Source organism: Hyaena hyaena, unplaced genomic scaffold, assembly GCF_003009895.1.
Source record: "Hyaena hyaena isolate Hyena2069 unplaced genomic scaffold, ASM300989v1 scaffold_35, whole genome shotgun sequence".
Taxonomy (NCBI): domain Eukaryota; kingdom Metazoa; phylum Chordata; class Mammalia; order Carnivora; family Hyaenidae; genus Hyaena; species Hyaena hyaena.
The window spans coordinates 3,232,176-3,252,332 of record NW_024080667.1 but is presented as its reverse complement, the minus strand read 5'-3'; the positions used below and the strand labels follow the sequence as shown (position 1 = coordinate 3,252,332).

The 20,157-nt window shown below is 53.0% G+C and overlaps 1 protein-coding gene across 5 annotated transcripts in view; it reads right to left on the bottom strand.

The window, feature by feature from the left end:
• Window positions 1-5,523: 5,523 nt before the first annotated feature.
• ARHGEF10L (Rho guanine nucleotide exchange factor 10 like) overlaps window positions 5,524-20,157 on the bottom strand; it is a 112,279-nt gene continuing 97,645 nt past the window's right edge. For 2 of the 5 annotated variants that reach the window (XM_039229046.1, XM_039229047.1), the window contains 3 exons: window positions 13,517-13,691; window positions 7,418-7,540; window positions 5,525-6,242 (listed from right to left, as the gene is read on the bottom strand). In XM_039229046.1, coding sequence (XP_039084977.1) covers window positions 5,710-6,242; window positions 7,418-7,540; window positions 13,517-13,691 — 831 coding nt within the window. In that variant the 3' untranslated portion in view covers window positions 5,525-5,709. Of the gene's footprint in view, window positions 6,243-7,417; window positions 7,541-13,516; window positions 13,692-20,157 lie in introns of all 5 variants that reach the window. The other 3 variants (XM_039229049.1, XM_039229050.1, XM_039229045.1) reach the window with 2 other exon arrangements.

The following is a 20,157-nucleotide window of genomic DNA, read 5'->3' as shown; positions in this document are numbered from 1 at the left end:
TTTGGGTCCCAAGTTTGATGTTTTTGTGTCCATCGCAAGACCAACCCCTCGAAAGCCTGGCTTTGCTGGGGAAGAAAGCATTTAAAATCCTAAAAACCACTCAGTACACGCAGTCCTGGGGGGTCTCAGGATTCTCTCTCTCTGGTGATCGGATAGGCAGGCTGGAGCATCTCTTACTGTAGGCTCAGCTGGGGACACCCTGATGGCAGTGGAGGGACAAATGGAGGCTGGCGTGACTCTGAGGCTTTCCTCCCTATCATCTGTAGAACTGACTCTGACCCCTTGTCCTGGGATCAAAGCCTCTAACATTGGACCCTGGGCCCCTCTCCAGCCTGACCTCCAGCGATTTCACCCCCTGCACCCACACTTCATTTTTAATTGTTTTAAAAACATTTTTATTCATTTTTGAGAGACAGAGAGAGACAAGGCATGAGTGATGGAGGGGCAGAGTGAGAGGGAGACACAGAATCCAAAGCAGGCTCCAGGCTGTCAGCACAGAGCCTGACGCAGGGCTTGAACCCACGAACCATGAGATCATGACCTGAGCTGAAGTGAGATGCTCATCCGACTGAGTCACCAGAGCCCCCACTGCAGCTCACCTGCTCAGTGACACACCCTATTCTGGTTCCCTTCCCTTCCCTGTCCCCCACATATCCCTTCCTGCTGGTCCTTGGCCTCACCTCCATAATAAATGATTCAAATCAAAATCCTTGTCTCAGGCTCTGCTTCTGCGGGAACCCAAACTGAGTCATTTCCTTCTACGCACCAAGGGCAAAGCCCTGTGGGCACAAAGATGCCCACGGGCCACTGAGCCACTCTCCCCCGGCAAGAAATCCCATTTGAAGCAGCAAGTCAGAAACAGGACAGACGAGGGGAGAAGCTCGAGCCTGGCCCCACACCTAAGGCCTCCCAAGTCCAGGAGAAAGTCAGGAAGCCTGAAGGGAGACTGGGCGCCGTGGGCAGGGGGCTGTGTCTCCGGCAGGGACAGCAAGGCAGGGGAGGGGCTGGGCCTGCAGGTCCGAGATGCCCCCGCTGGTGGCAGTCCTGGGGACAGGGGTTTGGAAAGGCAGCGGGGGTGGGCAGCAGGCCAGGTTACCCGCGGGAGGGGGTGGGGGGCAAGCCACCCGCCCTCAGCCTGAAATTCCCAGTCAGCGGCTGTGCAAATCCCAGCTGCAAGGTGGGTCCGGAGCACCTGCCTCCTGACAACAGGCTCTGACCTGGGCCTGCTCATCACAGGCGAAGCAAAAGTGTTTTTCCGTCTAGGGTGAGGGCAGGGGATGAAGGTGTACAGCCCACCTGGGCCCCAGACCCCACCCAGACCAGCCGTTCTCTGCCTCCTCTTCCATCTGGATCCCATTGTCTGGCTGTTCCCCCATGGTCCTGCCCCACTTCCTCTTGGCAAGGTCATGAGGCGGCCTCTCTGGGGCTAAATCCAAGGTCACTGCTCTCCACGGCACTGGACACAGAAGATGGCTCCCTCGTCCTTCTGGCGCTCACCACGCAGCTTCCAGAAGGTCAAGCCTTCCTGCTTCTCCACCTCCCCTGGCTCCCTAGCGCCTCCTGTCCACCCATCAAGCCTCCCAACCCTGGCCTCCCCCCCCCACACCGTGCTCAGGCCTCCACACCTCCCCCACCTCCTCTGCACCCTGGAGATCGCCCCGCTCATGCCTGTCTCCCATCTGGACCTCTCTCTAGAGCTCCAAACCCCCAGTCACTGTCCTGTCTGCCCAAGATACTCGGCGACAATTCCGTGTAACACACCCCAAACCCCATTCCCAAAACTTCCCCGGAAAGCCTGCCCCTCCCACACCCCCCTGCTCCAGGAAATGGCAACTCTGTCTTTGCAGCATCCCTGATGCCCCTTCTCACCCACCCATCTGTGAACCGCGCAGGATCTGACACCTCCTGGCACCTCCACTGTGGCCACTGAGTCACTGCCACAGCCCCCTCCGTGTGGTCTCCAGGCTCCCACACTTCTCCCCTTACCCCCGACGGGTCAGCCTCCACCTCAGCAGCCAAAAGTGACGTCTGGAAGCAACTGACAGATGGTGTCACTCTTCTGCTCAAAACCCTCCCACGACCTCCCACGTCCCCGAGGAAGAGGCGAAGTCTGTGGTCTGACCTGGTAACTCGCGACCGTCCGCCACTGCAGCGCCCACTCCCTCCGCCCCAGCCACCAGCCACGCGGCTGCCTCGGCACCTGGCACTCGCTGTTCCCTCTGCCCAGAATGTTCTATGGCCTGATATCTGCTGCTGCCTCAGGTCTTGGATCAGATGTCACCTCCTCAATGTGGTCTCCACAGACACCCTGCTTATCATCACAAGCCACCTCTGCGGCCTGTGTCCCCCGTGTCCTCTCTCCGCAGCACAAACACCACATGACATGTTTCCCTTCCTAATTGTCAGCTCCCTCCGTGCACCAGTGAAGCGGGGGCCAGAGTGTGTGTAGCGTCTTGTCCACCACACTCTGCCCAGTGCCTACCCGGACCCAGGTCCTGGCACACAGTAGGCTTCCCATAAATGCTAAATGAATGACCTTCAGTTCCCCTGGCCTGGACTGTTCCTATCTCCTCTCTGAGACACAGAGAGGTTAAGGTGCTTGCCTGACATCACACAGCTGCTAAGTGGGGCAAACGTAGCTGGAACTCTGGTCTGTCTGTGACCCCTGGAGGCAGGGTGGTCTGGGGGCGAGAGTCCGGCCCTGATGCCTCCTTGGGGAGTCACTTAATTAACTTCCTGAGCCACAAGTCCTTCACCTGCGGGGCGGCTATGGGGACACAGGAGCGCTCCCAAAACGTTACAGTTATCGTCACTCTGATCAATCCCTTAAAGCGAGGGCCTCTCTCCCATGCAAGGCACGTCCTCGACATGTTTCCAGGTCTCTGGAGCCGCCAGACACCCCCAGCCCAGCCTCTCCCTGTTGTCAGAGACTCTGGGGAAGGGCTGTTGACTGATATGATAATTTCACCGTGTAGCTGAGTCAGTCACTGAGGCTCCCCCGGGTCCCCTTCAGCTGAGCGTTCTGTAGGGCGAGGATCTAACAGACCCGCGGAGTTCCCAGACGGCCGCTCCCGCACAGAAGGGGGGCTTCTCAATAAGACACTCTGCCTCCCATCGTCTGGAACAAGGCAGGCTGCTCGCCCCCGGTTTACAGATGAGGATACTGAGGCCTGGAGGCGAAGGGACGGGCTGGAAGACACACGACCGGTCTTTCGTGGAGCCAGACTGGAACGCAGGCCTGCCAGATCCTAGCCCCCAGGCTCACTCACCGGCCCAAGTGGCCTCAACTTACCAGTCGCTGTCCTAGGAAACGTCGCAACCAGCACTTGACTCACGCACCCACCGGGAGCCCCCCCCTGAATCAGCTCAAGCGCAGCGGATTTGGTTTCCTCTCCCACCAGCAGGGGGAGGACCGTGGTGAGTCGCCCTTTGATACTAAACGGGGAACTGAGGCTGAGAGAAGATGGGCTCATCTGGAATGCAACGTCCAGCGTCCTGAATGGTCAGTGCCTGGGGCCAGGCTTCCTGTGTTCACAGCTCCCCTTCCCCCTTCCTGGGGACCCAGGCTGGACCACTTGCCTATGGGAATAAACCTACCTCTGCATGGCCCACCTTTGCACAGGCTGTTCCCTCCTGGAGGCCCTTCCCCTTTCTCTGCAGCACCTGGACGTCCCCTAAGCCCCCAGCCGCTGGGACTTATGCTTGCCCCCAGCCAACGGTGCACTGCCTGCGGGTGTAGGCGGCTGATGCCTCACTCCCCTCCATGGCCCAGTAACTAACACAGGGGTTATAGCAGGAGCTCCAGGGGTTTGCGGAAAGGGGTGCGTGAGTGAGTGTGTGAGTGGCTCTCCAGCCGGGAGAGCCCTCCAGGTGGTTAGGACCTCGCTGCAGTGGCCTCTCTGCCGTGGCTCTTCCCCCTGGCTTCCCAGGACGTCCCTGGAAGCCCAAGGAGCTGCACAGCTGGGTCTCCTTGACACATCCGCCTCCCGCCCCCGCTGATCTCTGCTTCCCTCTCCCCTGCTGCTCGGTGCCTGGTGCCGCGAGGCCGGTGAGTGTGAAAAGGAGACACACAGGTGGGCGGGCGGTGGGCGGACAGACACCGGACAGATGCCAGTGAGGTGGTGGGTGGGGAGAGGAGGAAACACCTCCCCGTTGGGTGGTGGGTACTGGTTTGGTTGTTTTCCTCACAGGCAGCTCTAGACATCTGAGGATGGAGACGGAGCCAGGAGAAGGAAGCCAGGGCCCCACCCACAGTCGCACCCCACAGCCTGGGCTCTGCTGCCGCGACCGAGAACTCACCCCCTCCTCCCTCGGCCCCCTCCCTGCCTCACCCCATTATGCACAGCAATAGCCCCAGATCCCCATCCTGCACACGGTGAAGCCCTTCGGCTTCCTTCTCCCAGGGCGGCAGTGACAGTGCCAAGGCCACCTGCCGCCATCCCATTTCAGAGCAGGGGCGGCAGCCTTGTCTCCAAAACCTATTCAGAGGCGCCTGGTGGCTCAGTCGCTTAAGCGTCTGACTTTGCTCAGGTCATGATCTCGTGGTTCGTGAGTTTGGCCCCCGCATCAGATTCTCTGCTGTCAGCACGGAGCCCGCTTTGATTCTCTGTCCCCCCCTCTCTCTGCCCCTCCCCTGCTCACTCACTCTCTCTCTCTCTCTCTCTCAAAATAAATAAATAAACTCTAAAAACAAACTATTCAGGGGCACCTGGGTGACTCAGTTGGTTGAGCATCTGACTTCAGCTCAGGTCATGATCTCACAGTAAATGGGTTTGAGCCCTGAGTCAAGCTCTGTCCTGACAGCTTGGAGCCTGCTTCGGATTCTGTGTCTCCCTCTCTCTCTGCCCTTTTTCTCGCTCATACTCTGTTCTGTCTCTCAAAAACGAATAAATGTTAAAGAAAAGTTTTTTAAATGAAAAAATAAAAAGAAACTATTCAGAAAAGAAGCTCCCAAGAGCCCCTTCTCCAGCAAAAAAGAACTTTCTGGAATGATGGAAATAGACCTGTGCTGCCCAGTAGTGCTGGCACACAGCCAGTGGGCTCTTCAAGACACACCAGAAACGTGGCTAGGGGACTCAGCAACTGGATTTGTGATGTTCTCTTTCATTAATTACACAAGTAAAAAGCTACATGGGGCCAAGGGCGAGCACACCGGTCCTGCCTCCTGACCTCCAACCCCCAGTGCGCCTCAAACAACAAAATGTCAGTCCAAGCTCTCACGTTATTCTTGCCTTTTATTCCAGCATCTCCCAGAGCTCCAATATGTACAGACTTCATTTATACACATAATATACACCATATATACTATTTATATATATTCACACAGCAGCCCACGCGCTCTCGTACACTCACCCGCATGCGCCGGTCCAGGAGAGGCGCGCGGCCGCCTCGGAGCCCCGCTCGGCCGGACAAGAGGCGCGGGGCTTGCCAGGCGGTTGTGAGGTTTCGTCTGTTTGTTTTTTGCTTTTAAAAAGAAGGCCATTTCCTCCAGAGGTGTCCTCTCCCCACACCCCAGCCCCTCCCCCAACACTCTGAAAAAAAATTTTTTTTTTTTTGCTTTGTTTGTTTTTTAAAAGAGGAAGAGGTTCTCCTCTGCTCGGCCAAGGTACTTGCCGAAGAGCCCGGCCCCTCCCCACGGTCGCTGCAAGGCCGGCCCCGCCGGTGCTCCCGGGAGGACCCCCGTGGCCTGCAGCTGCGCGCCGGGCGGGGCTATAGCGTCAAGGGCACCTGCCAGATGAGCAGGGCGCTGTCCGTCTCCCCGCACGGGGCCGGCCTCCCGCCGCTGCCCGGGGCGCTGCCGAAGTTGCGGTAGCCCCGGCCCCCCGAGATGATGGCCACCGAGCAGATCTCCTTGCGGTGCGCGTCCCGGGCGCAGGGCCGGCTGCGCACCCACACATCCGGGTCATCGGCCATCTCGTAGATGGAGCCGTCCTCCTCGCTGTGCTCCAGCGCCGAGCCGTCGGCGGGCGCCGGCTCCCGCACGGACAGCAGCGGGCCCGGGAGGTGGGCGGTGGAGCGCAGGCGGTACTGCAGCAGGATGCCCTTCTTGCGGGTCAGCTCTCGGCCCACGTGGCTCGCGGGCGCGGGCTCGGGGGCCTGCGCGTCGGGCTTGTCCTCCTCGGCGCAGGGCCCCTCGGCCTCCTCCTGGTCGCTCCGCAGGATGTCCGGGGCCAAGACGCTGGTGGCCACAGCCAGGAAGGCCACAGGCCCGCAGTGACCGTTGAGCGAGACCATGCCTTTCCCTGCAAGAGTGGGGCAGGGAGAAGGGGCCCAGAGGCCCAGAGCTTCAGGGGAGGCACCCACCCCCTCTCTCTCGGAAAAGTTTCTGGGTGCTGTTTTGGTTTTCCTAATGCAATGGATGTTGGAGCCTTCTGGGAAGGCCTCGGGCCTGGGGGAGGGGCTCTCCCACACTCTAGGGCTATTCTCTGTGGAGGAGCAGGACAGGGACAGCAGTGACCTTGTAAACCACTTGGGGACCATCGGTGTGAAAGCGCCAGCTGCCATCTCCTGACGTTGGCTCTGCCCAGAGAAACTTCCCATCCACCCGCTGCTAGAGCCCAGCTCAGGCCCCTCCGCAGCACATCCTTCTCGACTCCACCCGCATCTGAGCCCCCACATCTCTGTGCCCCGCGGTCCTGGAACACTGCCACGCCGGACCACAGCTGCCTGGAGCAGGCTGTCAACACCGGGGGAAGGTCTCTGCCCGATGTATCCTGGTGAACCCAGGGAATGACACCGGGGGGAACAAGATGATCTATGTGACGGAAACAGGAGACCTTGGATTTAGGAAGAGACCCTTCATCAGCTGGGGGCAGGGGGTTGCAATTCAAGATCAGGCTGGTCTACCCTCCAGGTCTCCCCCCGCCCCTCCCCACCACAGCCCTCCGGCAGCAGCCAGAGATGGCTGCTCCGTGACCCTCCGAGGTGGAGAGGGGCCCAGGGCTCCGGGGTCCTCCCTGACCCCACCCTTGTTCTCTTGGCCTGGGTGCCACAGGTCCGGGCAGACCTCCTGCGGCTCCACAGGAACACATTTGCACACAGACCCATTCCCAGAAGCCCGCAGTTATTTCAGTCCCTGGAGACTGGACATTTTGAAGCTTCTGTGGGGAGGGAGCAGGAGGGGCCTGGCCATTAGGCAGGGGTCTTCACCAATCCTGAATCCACCAGACCAACACACACTGTTGTGCCCGGTGCCCTAATCCACTGGCTGGATTAGGAAACTGAGACTAACTCAGAAAGTAGGCGGGGGAGACCGTGGGGCTGGGAAGACATAATTCCACTGAGCCACAGCGCCACCTGTGATGACACAGGACATTGCAGAGTGATGCGTGAGCACCTGGGCACAGGCTCCCCCTCCCCAGCCACCTGCAGCTGACTCCCAGGCCCTGCCAGAAGGACGGGGCTCCCAGAGCCTCACCTGTGATCTTGGGGATGCCCTCCAGCCGAGGCACAGGCAGCAGGACGATGACACCCTGGTCGGTGCCCACCCAGAGCAGACCCTGGCAGATCATGAGGCTGGTGACACATAGCTGCTTTTGGCCTGCGGAGAGAGAGAAGCCAGCGTGAGCGGCACAGTCTCCTCCAGGGATGGCAGTGGGTTCCGGGGGCTTTGCGGTGAGGAAACGGCTCCTCCCATGAGACCAGCAGGACGCTGGCTGGGCTGTGGTTAGGACATGGGCCTGGGAGGCTGACGGGCTGGGTCCCCCAGCTGAGTGCCCCTCTGCCCAGCCTCAGTTTCCACCAGGGGAAAGTGGAGCTGCCTGAGATGCAAGGGGGTAGCACCATTGGGCTCGGAGCTGGCCCATGGGAGCCCTCAGTGGCCAGGTGGGGAGCATAGACAGGGTTTGAGGGTGATGCAGATGTTGGCATACACAGGATGCCTGGTGAGGGGCCAGCAAGTGCCCCGGTTACACTGATGTGTGCTGGTCCAGGGACTGCACTCTGAGAAACAGCATTTTGGAGTTTCTAAAGCACCCAGAAACCTGGTCTGCTCGGATGGAACCCTTGCAATGGGTGGGAGATAGGTAGACATGGAGGTTATGCCCATTTTCCAGATGAGGACAGGAGGGTCCAGAGAGGTCCCCCAGCCGCTGAGTGCAGAGTAGGGGCAGAGCTCAGGTCTGCTGATTACAGTCTGTGCCTCTGTTGCCTCTTCACTCCTGAGCAAATTACTGTGTGTCCACGCGGGTAAGGGTACGGGCTTCCTCTGCCCAGCAAACAGCCTCCGAGCTGAACAGGGTGGCTCCCCAGGGTTACCGTGTCGGGGTTCTCGCAGCATTGTCCAACACAGCGTACCCCACCGTCCCTGAGCCAGCCACTCGGCGCTTTGGAGCAACCTCGGTGCCTACCCTGTGCTCTAGGACTTTCTGTGATGATGGAAATGTTATGTGTCACGCAGTTCAATTCTGCAGCCATTAGCCACAGGTGGTTAGTGAGCACGGGGCATGTGGCTGGTGGGATTGAGGCACTGAATTTTTAATTGCATCTGGTTTTCATTGTCATAGTGGCTACCATATGAGCGCAATGTAGGGAGGGGAAAGAGGAAGTGAAAACATAAATAAGGAACAGAAATACCAGGCAGAGGATTCAGACAGGGGCATGGGGCAGGAAGGGAGTGCGTGGGAAGGTTCCTGAGTTTCCTGACTTACCCCACTTTCTAGAAGGATAGGGAAGCAGGTGTGGAGATGTGAGTTCTGAAGGACAAGGAAGAGGCAGCCACTCCAAGCCCTGAGCTAAGGACTGGGGGACAGCACACACAAAGGCCCTGTGGCAAAAATGAGACGGTAGCAGGAGCAGACTACAGCCGGCGCAGCTCGGGGATAGGGCCGAACTCAACACGCCTGGAGAGCGGGTAGGCCAGGGTAAGGACGGTGACTGTTTATTCTGAAGCTACACTCTAGAAGCTACTAGAAGGTCTGAGCAGAGAAGTGGGTGGCGTGGTTTGGAGGAGCGAGCACTTTAACCACAGTGTGGTGGGGGGCACGGAGGGAGCAGGCAGACCAGCCAGGCAGAGATGGCGGCAGCGAGACGCCATGGTGGCCTGGAGGATGATGAGAAGCCAGCACATGCGAGATCCGTTCTGAAGCAGAAAGGCAGACCTGCTGGCCGACTAGAGTGGGTCAGGAGAGCAGACAGGAGTCAAGGGCAACTCAGAGGTGTTTGGTCTCGAGCAGCTAGGTGTGTGGTAGTGCCTGGGACTCCTATGGGAGGGCAGACCCAGGGTGGGAGGCCACACTGTCTCCTGGATGTGCAGATGCACATGGAGCTGCCAGCTGACAGTGGTGTGGACGAGTCTGACCAAGCCACACACTCTGAGTCTGCTATCCATGGTGCTGATTTAGTGCGGGACCGCAAGCACCAACAAGGGTCTGGGTGTGTGTAAAGTTGGGGCTCCTCCCCACGCCTGCATCAGTTCAGAAAGCCCAAACACCAAACTAGCAGGGCAGACTCCTGGCCAGCGGTGGTGCTCCCAGCCTTCCTGAAGTCAGAAGGCATGGGCGGTGCAGGCCGCCAGCCCCTCGTCACCACCTGGCCCCTAGCTCGGCTCTGGTCAAGGTCTCCCATTACCGCCTCCCCCCCCCCCCTTGGCTTGCCTTCCCAGAGGTAAGCCTTGTGAGGGCAGCAGCTGATCTGCACACTCAGAGTTGATTCCCCAGCTCGTGGCCCGAGCACCCTTGGCTCCCGAAATCTGTGAACATACAAGTGGACGAGCTCATGAACAAACGAAAGAATGAGCGCCAAATAGCGAAAAAGGACACGGGTGTGGATGTCACGCACGAGATGTGCGAACTGACAAGTCATTTTCCTTCCCTTCTTTATCGGTGAATATTATAAACCTGCCTCGCTCAGTTTTATGATTGTTGAAATTATACGTGTGTCTGTATAATACACACACACAGTTGGGCACAGCTCTTAGCCCAGAGTGTACAATCAATAAAAGGAGGCCATTAGGATAATGTCTGTGATTATTAAAAGGACCTAGACTCATGGCTTAAGATCAGCTCCATCAGAGCCATATACCCACAAAAATAATTAAGCCTAGAGAGCGAACAGTGGCAAATTTTTCATCTCGCTGCCTCACCTCCTTTTCCAGGGAACCCTGGGGCCATGAGCCCAGCAGGAAACCATTCCCCAATGTCCCCACATCCTCCCGGCCCCCACTGGACAGCCGAGACCCGGCAGATGAGAGGAAGGCAGCGGGAAATCCAAAGAAGTGCCAGAAGTGAGAAATGACTTCATCTGCAGACCTCATTCTCGGGCCCTTCCTCCTCCCCATCTGCCTCGAGGAAAAGATCAAGACACTTCACAAACAGTCCGAAAGAAAAAAAAATTCTAATGGTGGATAAATATTTTATCACAGAGACTTAATGCAGCAGTGTTCAACTCACCCAAGCTATCTATCTGGAGATATACAACTTTAAAAAGCTCAGGCTCTCGGAGAACATTTTATTAATGACCTGTCTAGTCAGGAGGAGGGGGGAGTTTAGGTTCAAAAAATGCATTAATACCAGCCGGGTACACGAGTGGAAGGAAGGGGCCGGGGGAAGGAAGCGTGATCAATTTTTAACATGCCCTTAAAAAAGTCCACACTTAGAGGAGGAACAAATTTATTACTAATTATGCAATTATTTCATTTGGTGGTGTGGGGGAAGAAAAAAACTTAAAAGCCTTCTAAAAAATATCTCTAATAAAGAATTTACGAATCCTGCTCTGCTGTTCTTCTGCCAGGGGCACAGTGTGAGGTGGGTCTGAAGGCGCCCTCTCCCTGGGGCAGCTCTGGCCCAGCTCCTCTGGGGTCTGGGGGCTCCTGGCCGGGCACAGCCCCAGGCTCCACGGTGTCGCTGACTAGGAACAGTCAGGCCTGGCAGAGGAGACCCAGGGCACTAACTCCTGGGGAAACTAAGCCTCCCTCCCTCATTTGTGCCAGGGCCCAGCCCCAGGGAGGTCTGCCAGATGTAGCAGGTGCAGCCAGAAAGACACGGACTGGAGAGTGGGGACCTAGCAGAGAGGCCCCCTGGGAGATGTGCGGCCCACAGGGCAGGTACGGCGAGGGGCAAGCATGGCCACGAAGACGAGAACAAAGATGCTGCCGATTAACGGCACCACCGTGGACCAGGACACGCTCCAGCCAGAGACCGGGGGGCGCTGTCCCTGCAGTGCCTCGGGAAAGGCCTGACCTCCCTGGGAGCCAGGGACCAGGGATCCCAGGGGTCCCCTACCCACCCCGGGTCACGGAGCTGGAGGGCAGCAGAGGCAGCCTGTCTCCAGCTCTGGTCTGCCCTGTGCCCCACGGCCACGCTCTGACTCAGATCTCAGCCCCTCCTGGTATAGATGGGGCAACAGGAGTGCTGCCCAGTAAGTCTGGGAGAGGTGGCACTTAGGGTCCTGGCTCTGGCTTCCTCGGCAGTGAGACCTTCCAGGAGGTGCTATAGCCTCCGGGGCCCTCCGTTTACCTGGCCCTGACTTAATATGAAGACAGCTAAGACCCTTCCTTCTTCAAAGGGCAGCTGCGGAGAACAAGTAGGCTAGCGGGGGTGCAAATGCATTTTGAGCTCACACAGTAAAGTCACAGCGGTGCCGGAGGGGGGCCCACCTGTAGCCAGGTCTGGCCCCCAGTCTTGCCTCAGACGGCCTGACAGGCTGATTCTTTCTGTCTCTCTCTCTGTCCCCAGATGAGGCTGAGGAGATTTAAAAGGCCCACTTATTTCGTTGTTCCACTAACTGGAAGTAATTTAGCTAACAGTATAAGTGTGGAAATATTTTCGCGATACAGAGAAATTTTTATTGTAGGTAAAATAGATTTGCCTTGTATAATGGCTAAATACTGTGAAATGCAATGAAACTGAAGAAGGAGGGAAGGAAGGGAAGGCAGGGAAGGAGGAGAGAGGGAAGGAGGTAAGAACAGGGCAAGAGCCATAACCCAGGTGACACTGAGCCCACACAGCACAGCCCGGAACGCGTACTATGGAGCTGTTTATTCTCCTCACACACCTACCATGCTCCCGGCCCGTGCAAGGCATCTCCCCATGCCTGAAGGCATTTCTCTGGAGTCAGGAAGCCCTCTGGTCCCACAGAGGGACCACAGACCCCAGCAGGCAGAAAGATCTGCCCGAGCCCCACAGTGGCCAAGCCAGGGCTCTGGCCACCTTCTGAAACCGTGGGAGTGTCCCGTAGACTCCTGGCCCTGCCTCTGGCCTGCTGCGTGACCACAGACAAGCCACTTCTTGGGGCTACCATGAAATGCAACCCCGTATGTAAAACACTTGGATGCAGTAGGGTGGTGGCTATTCCATACAATCACCGCCATTGGTGCGGACCTTGGGGCTAGTAACCACCACCCCTTGTCACCACCAGGCCAGACTCAGTGACCACTGTTGTGACTGGCCAGGAGGAAGAAGCAGCCAGGGTAATCTCTGGGTCCCCTGGCTAGAGTTAGGGACCGGGTCTCTGTGATAAGACAGAGGCCCCCACACAGCCCCTTAGGTTCTGGTTAACGTGCCTGCCCTTGGCCCAGCCTCATAGGACGGGGAGATCAGTCCCTCAGCTCAGCACACAGCCACTTCTGGCCTCCACACAGCCCATCTGCTGAGTCCTTGTAACAATTAGCTCCCCACCTGCCAGACCAGCCCCATGTCCCTGGCCCCAGGGCCCCTCAGCTCTCCCAGGTGCCGAACCCGGCCCAGCTTGGACAGGATGGAGCCCCTGCTGCTTCCAGACCAGTCTGCTTGTCTGCCAGGAGCTGGGCCAAACGCTAAGGCCACCCAGGGGTAGGAACAGGCCCTGAGCAGGCATCTGCCCGGGTTCCCTTCAGCACAGCCTGCAGAACCTGGGCAGCACCTTGGACAGCAGACGGTAAGGTTGCTGCCTGGAGCCCATTCCACAGAGGTCTCTGTGGGGAGGAACAGAGTATTAGGCAAACTCCAACCTTACTCCTCTCCATGGAGTATCACCAGCAGCTCTGTAGGAGGAAGCAGGGCCCCAAGGGGATGATGTCCAAGCCCTTCACTCTCTCCTTGCCCCCAAACCCCAACCAGCAAACTAAGAGAGACAGTTGCCTTTCTTAGAAAAGCTTCTCAAGAAACAGACCCCTGGTCAGCCTTCTCCCTTTTCCCTCACCTCATATTCCGAACGTGATGGGAGGCAGAACTGTGTGTCTGGTCAACATGAGGAGTGGCAGGTGTAGACAGGCCTGGGTTTCTACCCAGTATGGCTTTTGAAGCAGTTTCCTGATGTGGGAGTCTGCTGAGCCTGGAGACTCACTTCCCACGAGAGGGGAGAGGGAAGAGTGATGGCAGCAAGAGAGGTTTGAAATGACAGCCCTGAGTTCAAATCCCAGCCCCGCTGCCTTCCCCTCGTGGAGGCCCAGTTTTCGATGCTGGCCAAACACTCCTGTGAGGGTTACCAACACGGGCTGATGAGGAGGCAGCTGCCTGACCATGGAAGTGCTCCACGGATGTCAGCGCCTTCCCCACACAGGCCCAGCACAGCAGTGCACGATGCCCAGCAGCAGCCTCACCTGGCAGGAGGAAGGTGGTCCTGGTGGCGATGTTGATCTCCTGCAGATGCTCCAGTGTCTCGGTGTGGAAGAGGCGGATGGAGGAGCCAGCAGAGAAGGCCATCCAGACGCCGCTGCCCGCCTTCACCATGTGCGTCACGCTCACGGCCTCATCCTGGTGCGCCTCGAAGCTTTGCTGCGACACAGAGAGAAGGGTGTCAGTGCTGGGCTGGGCCTGCTGGTTGAGCCTCAGGAGGCCCGGCTAACTAATCCAGCCTCTGCCTGAACCAGACTCAGCGCTAGAAGGGACTCTCCGAAGCCCAGCAGTGGTGTGCTGATAAGTGTTTAACAATCGGTAGGGAATCCTGGTTCGTCAGGTCTGCCAATTCCTACAGTGTAAATATTTCTAACATGGGACACATCTCAAGCCACCCACATGACATCACTGAACAAGGAGCCAGGAAAGAGATAACATGCACACTCAGCTCTAGGAGCTGACAGAGCAGGCTCTAGCATGTCCCTGGGACACAAGGGCAAGTCAGGGCCAAAAGACAACATAAGAGGAGGCGGCAGCTTATGTATATTATCTAGAGTTACAAAGGCAACAAACGGAACGATCAGGGAAGGGAGGTGGGTAGTGCGAGTCAAATCCTAATCTTTTACACTGGGGATGTGACGCATTATGTCCAAACATTGGCAAGAAACAGCAGGGAGCTGGGTTCAAGATGGTGGAGTAGCAAGATCCTGACCTCCCCTCCTCCCGTGGACACAATCATCTACAAACTCATGGAGTAATTCCCTCTGAAAAGAGCCTAAAAACAGAATGAACTGAGCCTCCATGACAAAATACAAAAGGACAGCGTGGAGACCAGATGAGAGGTAGAGACAGACTCACCAGGGAAAAAACCCAGCCGTGGCAAGTCACAATCAAGAGGGATATCAAAGGTACAGAACTTCCCTGGGGAATGAAGAATTCATGCTCCACATCAGGCACCCCAACTTGTAGATCCTTCACAGGAGAGATGAGCCCTCAAAACATCAGGCTTTAAAAATCAGCAGGGATTATATTCAGGGTAACTAGAAAACAGGAAGGAACAGGAAACTGGCTCTTAAGACGCTTGCACACACTCATTCAACCTGGAAACTAGTTGAAAATGCCTTTACTAACAACCTTAAAGGGTCTGCCAGAGTGGCAGAAAATAGCAGGGACTCTACCCATGGGCTGAGATGCTGGTAGGAGCCCTTTTTTCCATCTCAGTCTATCTTACTAAGAATGGTCCTGGTGGGCACCATTTTGGAATTCTCCCTGTAACCTACTAGTGCCAGTGGGTGTGCTCCACTAAGAGCCTTGTCCACCAATGTACCCCAGCAGACGTGGTCATGCCCACAGCCAGGCCAGGAACCAGCCTCACCCACCAATGTGTCACAGCTACAGCCTCACCACAATAGGAGGACACACAAGCCATACAGGGGGCCGCCCTTGAGCACTTGGTCACTTCTGATGACCAAGAAGATTGTACTTCTGGGCCCCATACATCCTCCCCTATGTAAGGCCATTCATTTGAGACTAGGAGACGTCAGTGATTTACCTAATACGTGGAGACAAACAGAGAGTAAGGCAAAATGAAGAGACAGAGGAATATGTTCCAAATTTAAAAAAAAGAAAAAACAAAACCTTAAAGAAAGAACTAAATGAAGCAGAGATTAGCCATCTACCTGATAAAGAATTCAGAGTGATGGTCATAAAGATGCTTCCCAAATTCAGGAGAAGGATGGATGAACACGGTGATAACTTCGACATAGAGAGAGAAAATAAAAGAAAATACTAAATGAAAATTATAACTGAACTGAAAAAATACACTAGAGGGGTCCAACAGCAGACTGGATGAAGTAGAAGAAATCAGCAAGCCGAAAACAAAGTGATGAAAAACACCCAGACAGAGCAGAAAAAGGAAAAAATAAATAAGAGAAGTGAAGAAACCTGAAGGGACCGTTGGGAAAACATCAAATGGAAGAACATTTGCATCATGGGAGGAGGGGAAGAGACAGAGAAAAGGAAATAATGACTGAAAATTTCCCTAATCTGGGGAAGGAATCAGACATACAGATCCAAGAAACCCAAAGAGTTCTAAAGAAGATGAACTCAAAGAGAACCATACCAAGGCAGGCTGTAATTAAGATGGTAAAAGATAAAGGAAGAGTCCTAAAAGCAGCACAAGAAAAACCTGTCAAGTACAAGGGAAACCCCACGAGGCTATCAGCAGATTTCTCAGCAGAAACTTTCCAGGTCAGAAACAAGAGGCATGAGGGGCGCCTCGGTGGCTCGGTCAGTTGGGCGTCTGACTTCGGCTCAGGTCATGATCTCATGGTTAGTGGGTTTGAGTCCTGTGTTGGGCTCTGTGCTGACAGCTCAGAGCCTGGAGCCTGCTTCATATTCTGCGTCTCCCTCTCTCTCTGACCCTCCCCTGCTCATGCGCTCGCTCTCAATCTCTCTCTCAGAAAAAAAAAAAAAAATGAAAAAAGAAACAAGTGGCATGACACACTCAAAGTGCTAAAAGGCAAAATGTTCCAAGCAAGAATTCTGTACCCAACAAGGTTATCATTCAGACCTGAAGGAGAGATTAAGAGTGTTTCAGATAAGCAAACGCTAAAGGAGTTCATCATCACCAAACCAGCCCTACAAATACTGTTAAAGGGACTCCTTTAAGCTTAAAAGAAATGGCACTAATCGATAATAAGAAAACATACAAAAGTAAAAATCTCACTGGGACAAGTAAATATACAGCAAAGGTAGTGAACCAATTGCTTATAAAGCAAGCATAAAGATGAAAAGATATAGGGGCACCTGGGTGGCTCAATTGGTTAAGGGTCCAACTTCGGCTCATGTCATGATCACATGGTTTGTAAGTTCGAGCCCCACACTGGGCTCTGTGCTGACAGCTCAGAGCCTGGAACCTGCTTCAGATTCTGTGTCTCCCTCTCTCTCTGCCCCTCCCCCACTCATGCTCTGTCTCCCTCTGTCTCTCAAAAGTAAATAAAAATGTAAAAATAATTTTTTAAGACAAAAAATTTAAGTAGTAAAATTAACTAATATCACAATAATTCATTGAGGGAAGCATAAAATTAAAAGATATAAAACATGTCATCAAAAATATAAAACATCAGGGGTTGGGTGTAAAAAGGTAAAGCTTTAGAGTGGGTTTAAAACTAAATCGTTGTCAATTTAAAACACTCTGCTTTTGCCATAGAAGATTTTACATGAACCTCAAGGTAACCACAAGGAAAAACTGATAGTAAATACGCAAAAGAAAATGAGAAAGGAACCTAAACATAACAGGAGAAAACCATCAAACCACAAGGGAAGAGAGCAAAAGAAGAAAGGAACAGAAAAGAACTACAAAAACAGCCAGAACACAATTAACAAAATGGCAGTAAGTAGACACTTACCAATAACTGCTTTAAATGTACATGGACTGAAAGCTCCAATCAAAAGCCACAGAGCGGCTGAATGAATAGACAGCAAGACCCATCTCTATGCTCCCTACGAAAGACTCACTTTGAAGTAAGGACACACACAGACTGAAAGCAAACGGATGGAAAAAAATGTTCCACGCAAATGGAAATGAAAAGAAAGCTGGGGTCGCAGATACTGACACAAAGTAGACTTGCAAACAAAGGCCGTTATAGAAGATGGGGCACGACACAGTGATAAGGCGGTCAGTCCGGAAGAAGATACAACTTTGATTAATATACATGCATCCAACACGGGGCACCAAAATATATGAAACAAATCTTAACAGACCTAAGCGGAGAAATTGACAGTAATACAATAATAGTCAGAGACTTTAATAGTCCACTTTCCTCAGTGGAGAGATCACCAAACAAAACAAAACAAAAAAATCAATAAGGAAACGACGGCCTTAAATGACACATTAGAGCAGATGGACTTAACAGATTATATAGAGAGCGTTTCACCCAAAAGCGGTGAATACACATTCTTCTCAAGGGCACATGGAACATTCTCCAGGATAGAACACATGCTGGGCACAAAAGAAGTCTCAATAGATTCAAGAAAATTGACATTTTATCAAGCATCTTTTCTAAGCACAGTGGTACGAAACTACGAATTAATTATAAGAAGACAATGAGAGAAAACCCCACAAAATAGGAAGACTAAGAAATATGCCACTAAACAACCAACAGGTCAAAAAAAGAAATCAAAGAGGAAATTTTTAAAAATGCCTAGAGACAAATGAAAACAGAAATACAGCATTATCAAAACCTGGGGAAGCCGTAAAAGGGGTTCTGAGGGGGAAGTTTATAGCAATACAGGCCAATGTCAAGAAATTGGAAAAACCTCAAATAAATGATATACTTTTACACCTAAAGGAACTAGGGGGGAAAAAAGAACAAACTTGAAATTAGTAGATGGAAGAAAATAATAAAGATCAGAGCAGAAACAAGTGATCTGGAGACTAAAAAGACAATATGCAAGATCAATGAAAGTAAGAAATGGTTCTCTGACCAAATCAACCAAACTGACAAACCCTGAGCCAGTCTAATCAAGGAAAAGGAGAGAGGATGTAAATAAATAAAATCAGAAATGAAAGGGGAAATGTTACAACTGATACCACAGAAATGCAAAGATTCGCAAGCGACTGCTATGAACAATCACATGCCAACACCCTGGACAACCTGGAAAAAAACAGGTTTCCTCTCCTAGAAAAAAAAAAAAACAGATAAATTATTAGAAACATACAAACTTCCAAGATTGAATCATAAAGAAAGAAAATCAGAATGGAATGATTACTAGCAAGGAGATGTTTTAAATTTTTTAGTGTTATTTATTTTTTTGAGAGAAAGACAGAGCAGGGGAGGGGCAGAGAGACAGCGGGGAGACAGAATCCGAATCCAGCTCCAGGCTCTGAGCTGTCAGCAGAGAGCCCAATGAGGGGCTCGAACTCATGAACTGTGAGATCAGGAGCTGAGCTGAAGTCAGACGCTTCACGGATGAGCCACCCAGGTGCCCCACTAGCAAGGAGATTTTAACAGTAACCAAAAACCTCCCAATAAACAAAAGTCCAGGACTGGACTTCCCTGGCGAGCTCTACCAACATTCTAAGAAGATTTAATACCTACCTTTCCCAAACATTTCCAAACAGTTAAAGGGAGGGAAGCTTCCAGATATATTTTACAAAAAGCAAGTGTCACATCTGATACCAAAACCAGACATGGACACCACACAAAAAAAGGAAATTACAGGCCAATGCCCTGTAATTTAACGCAGATGCAAAAATCCTCAACAGAACAGTATCAAGCTGAACCCAACAATACATTAAAGGAGCCCTACACCATGACCAAGTAGAATGTACTCCAGGGACACCAGGATGTTCGACATCTGCCAATCAGTTCACGTGATACAGTGCATTAAGAAAATGAAAGGTAAAAATCATGTGATCATCTCAATAGATGCAGAAAAAGCATCTGACAAAATTCAACATCCATTTATGATGTTGAAAAACTCTCAAAATAAGGCGGGTATAGAGGGAATGTACCTCAACATAATAAAGGCCGTATCTGAGACAGTCCTACAGCTGACGTCATCCTCAACAGAGAAGAGCTAAAAGCTTTTCCTCTAAGATCGGAAACAAGACAAGCATGTCTACTCTCAACATAGTACTGCAAGTCCTGGCCACAACCATGAGGCAAGAAAAACAAAAATGGCATCCAAATTAGAAAGGAAGAAGTAAAAGTGTCACCATTTGCAGACGGCATGATACTGTATGTAGAAAACCTTAAAGACGCCACCAAAAACCCATTATACCTAATAAATGAATTCAGTAAAGTTGCAAGAATAAAAAATCAGGGGCGCCTGGGTGGCTCAGTCGGTTAAGCGTCCGACTTCGGCTCAGGTGATAATCTCAAAGTCCGTGGGTTCAAGTCCTGCATCGGGCTCTGTGCTGACCCCTCCTTCTTCTCTCTGTGCTGTGTCTCCTTCTCTCTCTGCCCCTCCCCTGCTTGCTCCCTGTCTCTCCAAAATAAATAAATGTTAAAAAATTTAAAAATAAAATTAAAAAATGATTAGTATAATAAATAGTGCTGGGAAAACCAGACACACACACACACACACACACACACACACACAAAAAGAAAAAAGAAAAATAGAAAGAAAAGAAAAAAGAAAGTAGACCCCCATTTTAATTTTTTAATATGTATTTTATTTTTAGAGAGAGATAGAGTGTGAGTGGGGGGAGGGGCAGAAAGAGAGGGAGACCCAGAACCCAAAGCAGGCTCCAGGCTCTGAGCTGTCAGCACAGAGCCCGACGTGGGGCTCAAACTCACAAACTGTGAGATCATGACCTGAGCTGCAGTTGGACCCTTAACGCTTAACCGACTGAGCCACCCAGGCGCCCTGACCCCTATTTTATACTAGACATAAAAATGAACTCAGAATGGGTTAAAGACATGACTGGAAGGCCTGAAACCATAAAATTCCTAGAAGAAAACCCAAGTGGCAAGCTGCCTGGCATGGATCTTAGTGACATTTGTGGATCTGACTCCAAAGGCAAGGGAAACAAAAGTAAAAATAAACAAGGGGACTAGCGAGCTTCTGCGCAGCCAAGGAACATTTTTGTTTGAATGGGAGAGTCCCACCTGCTGAA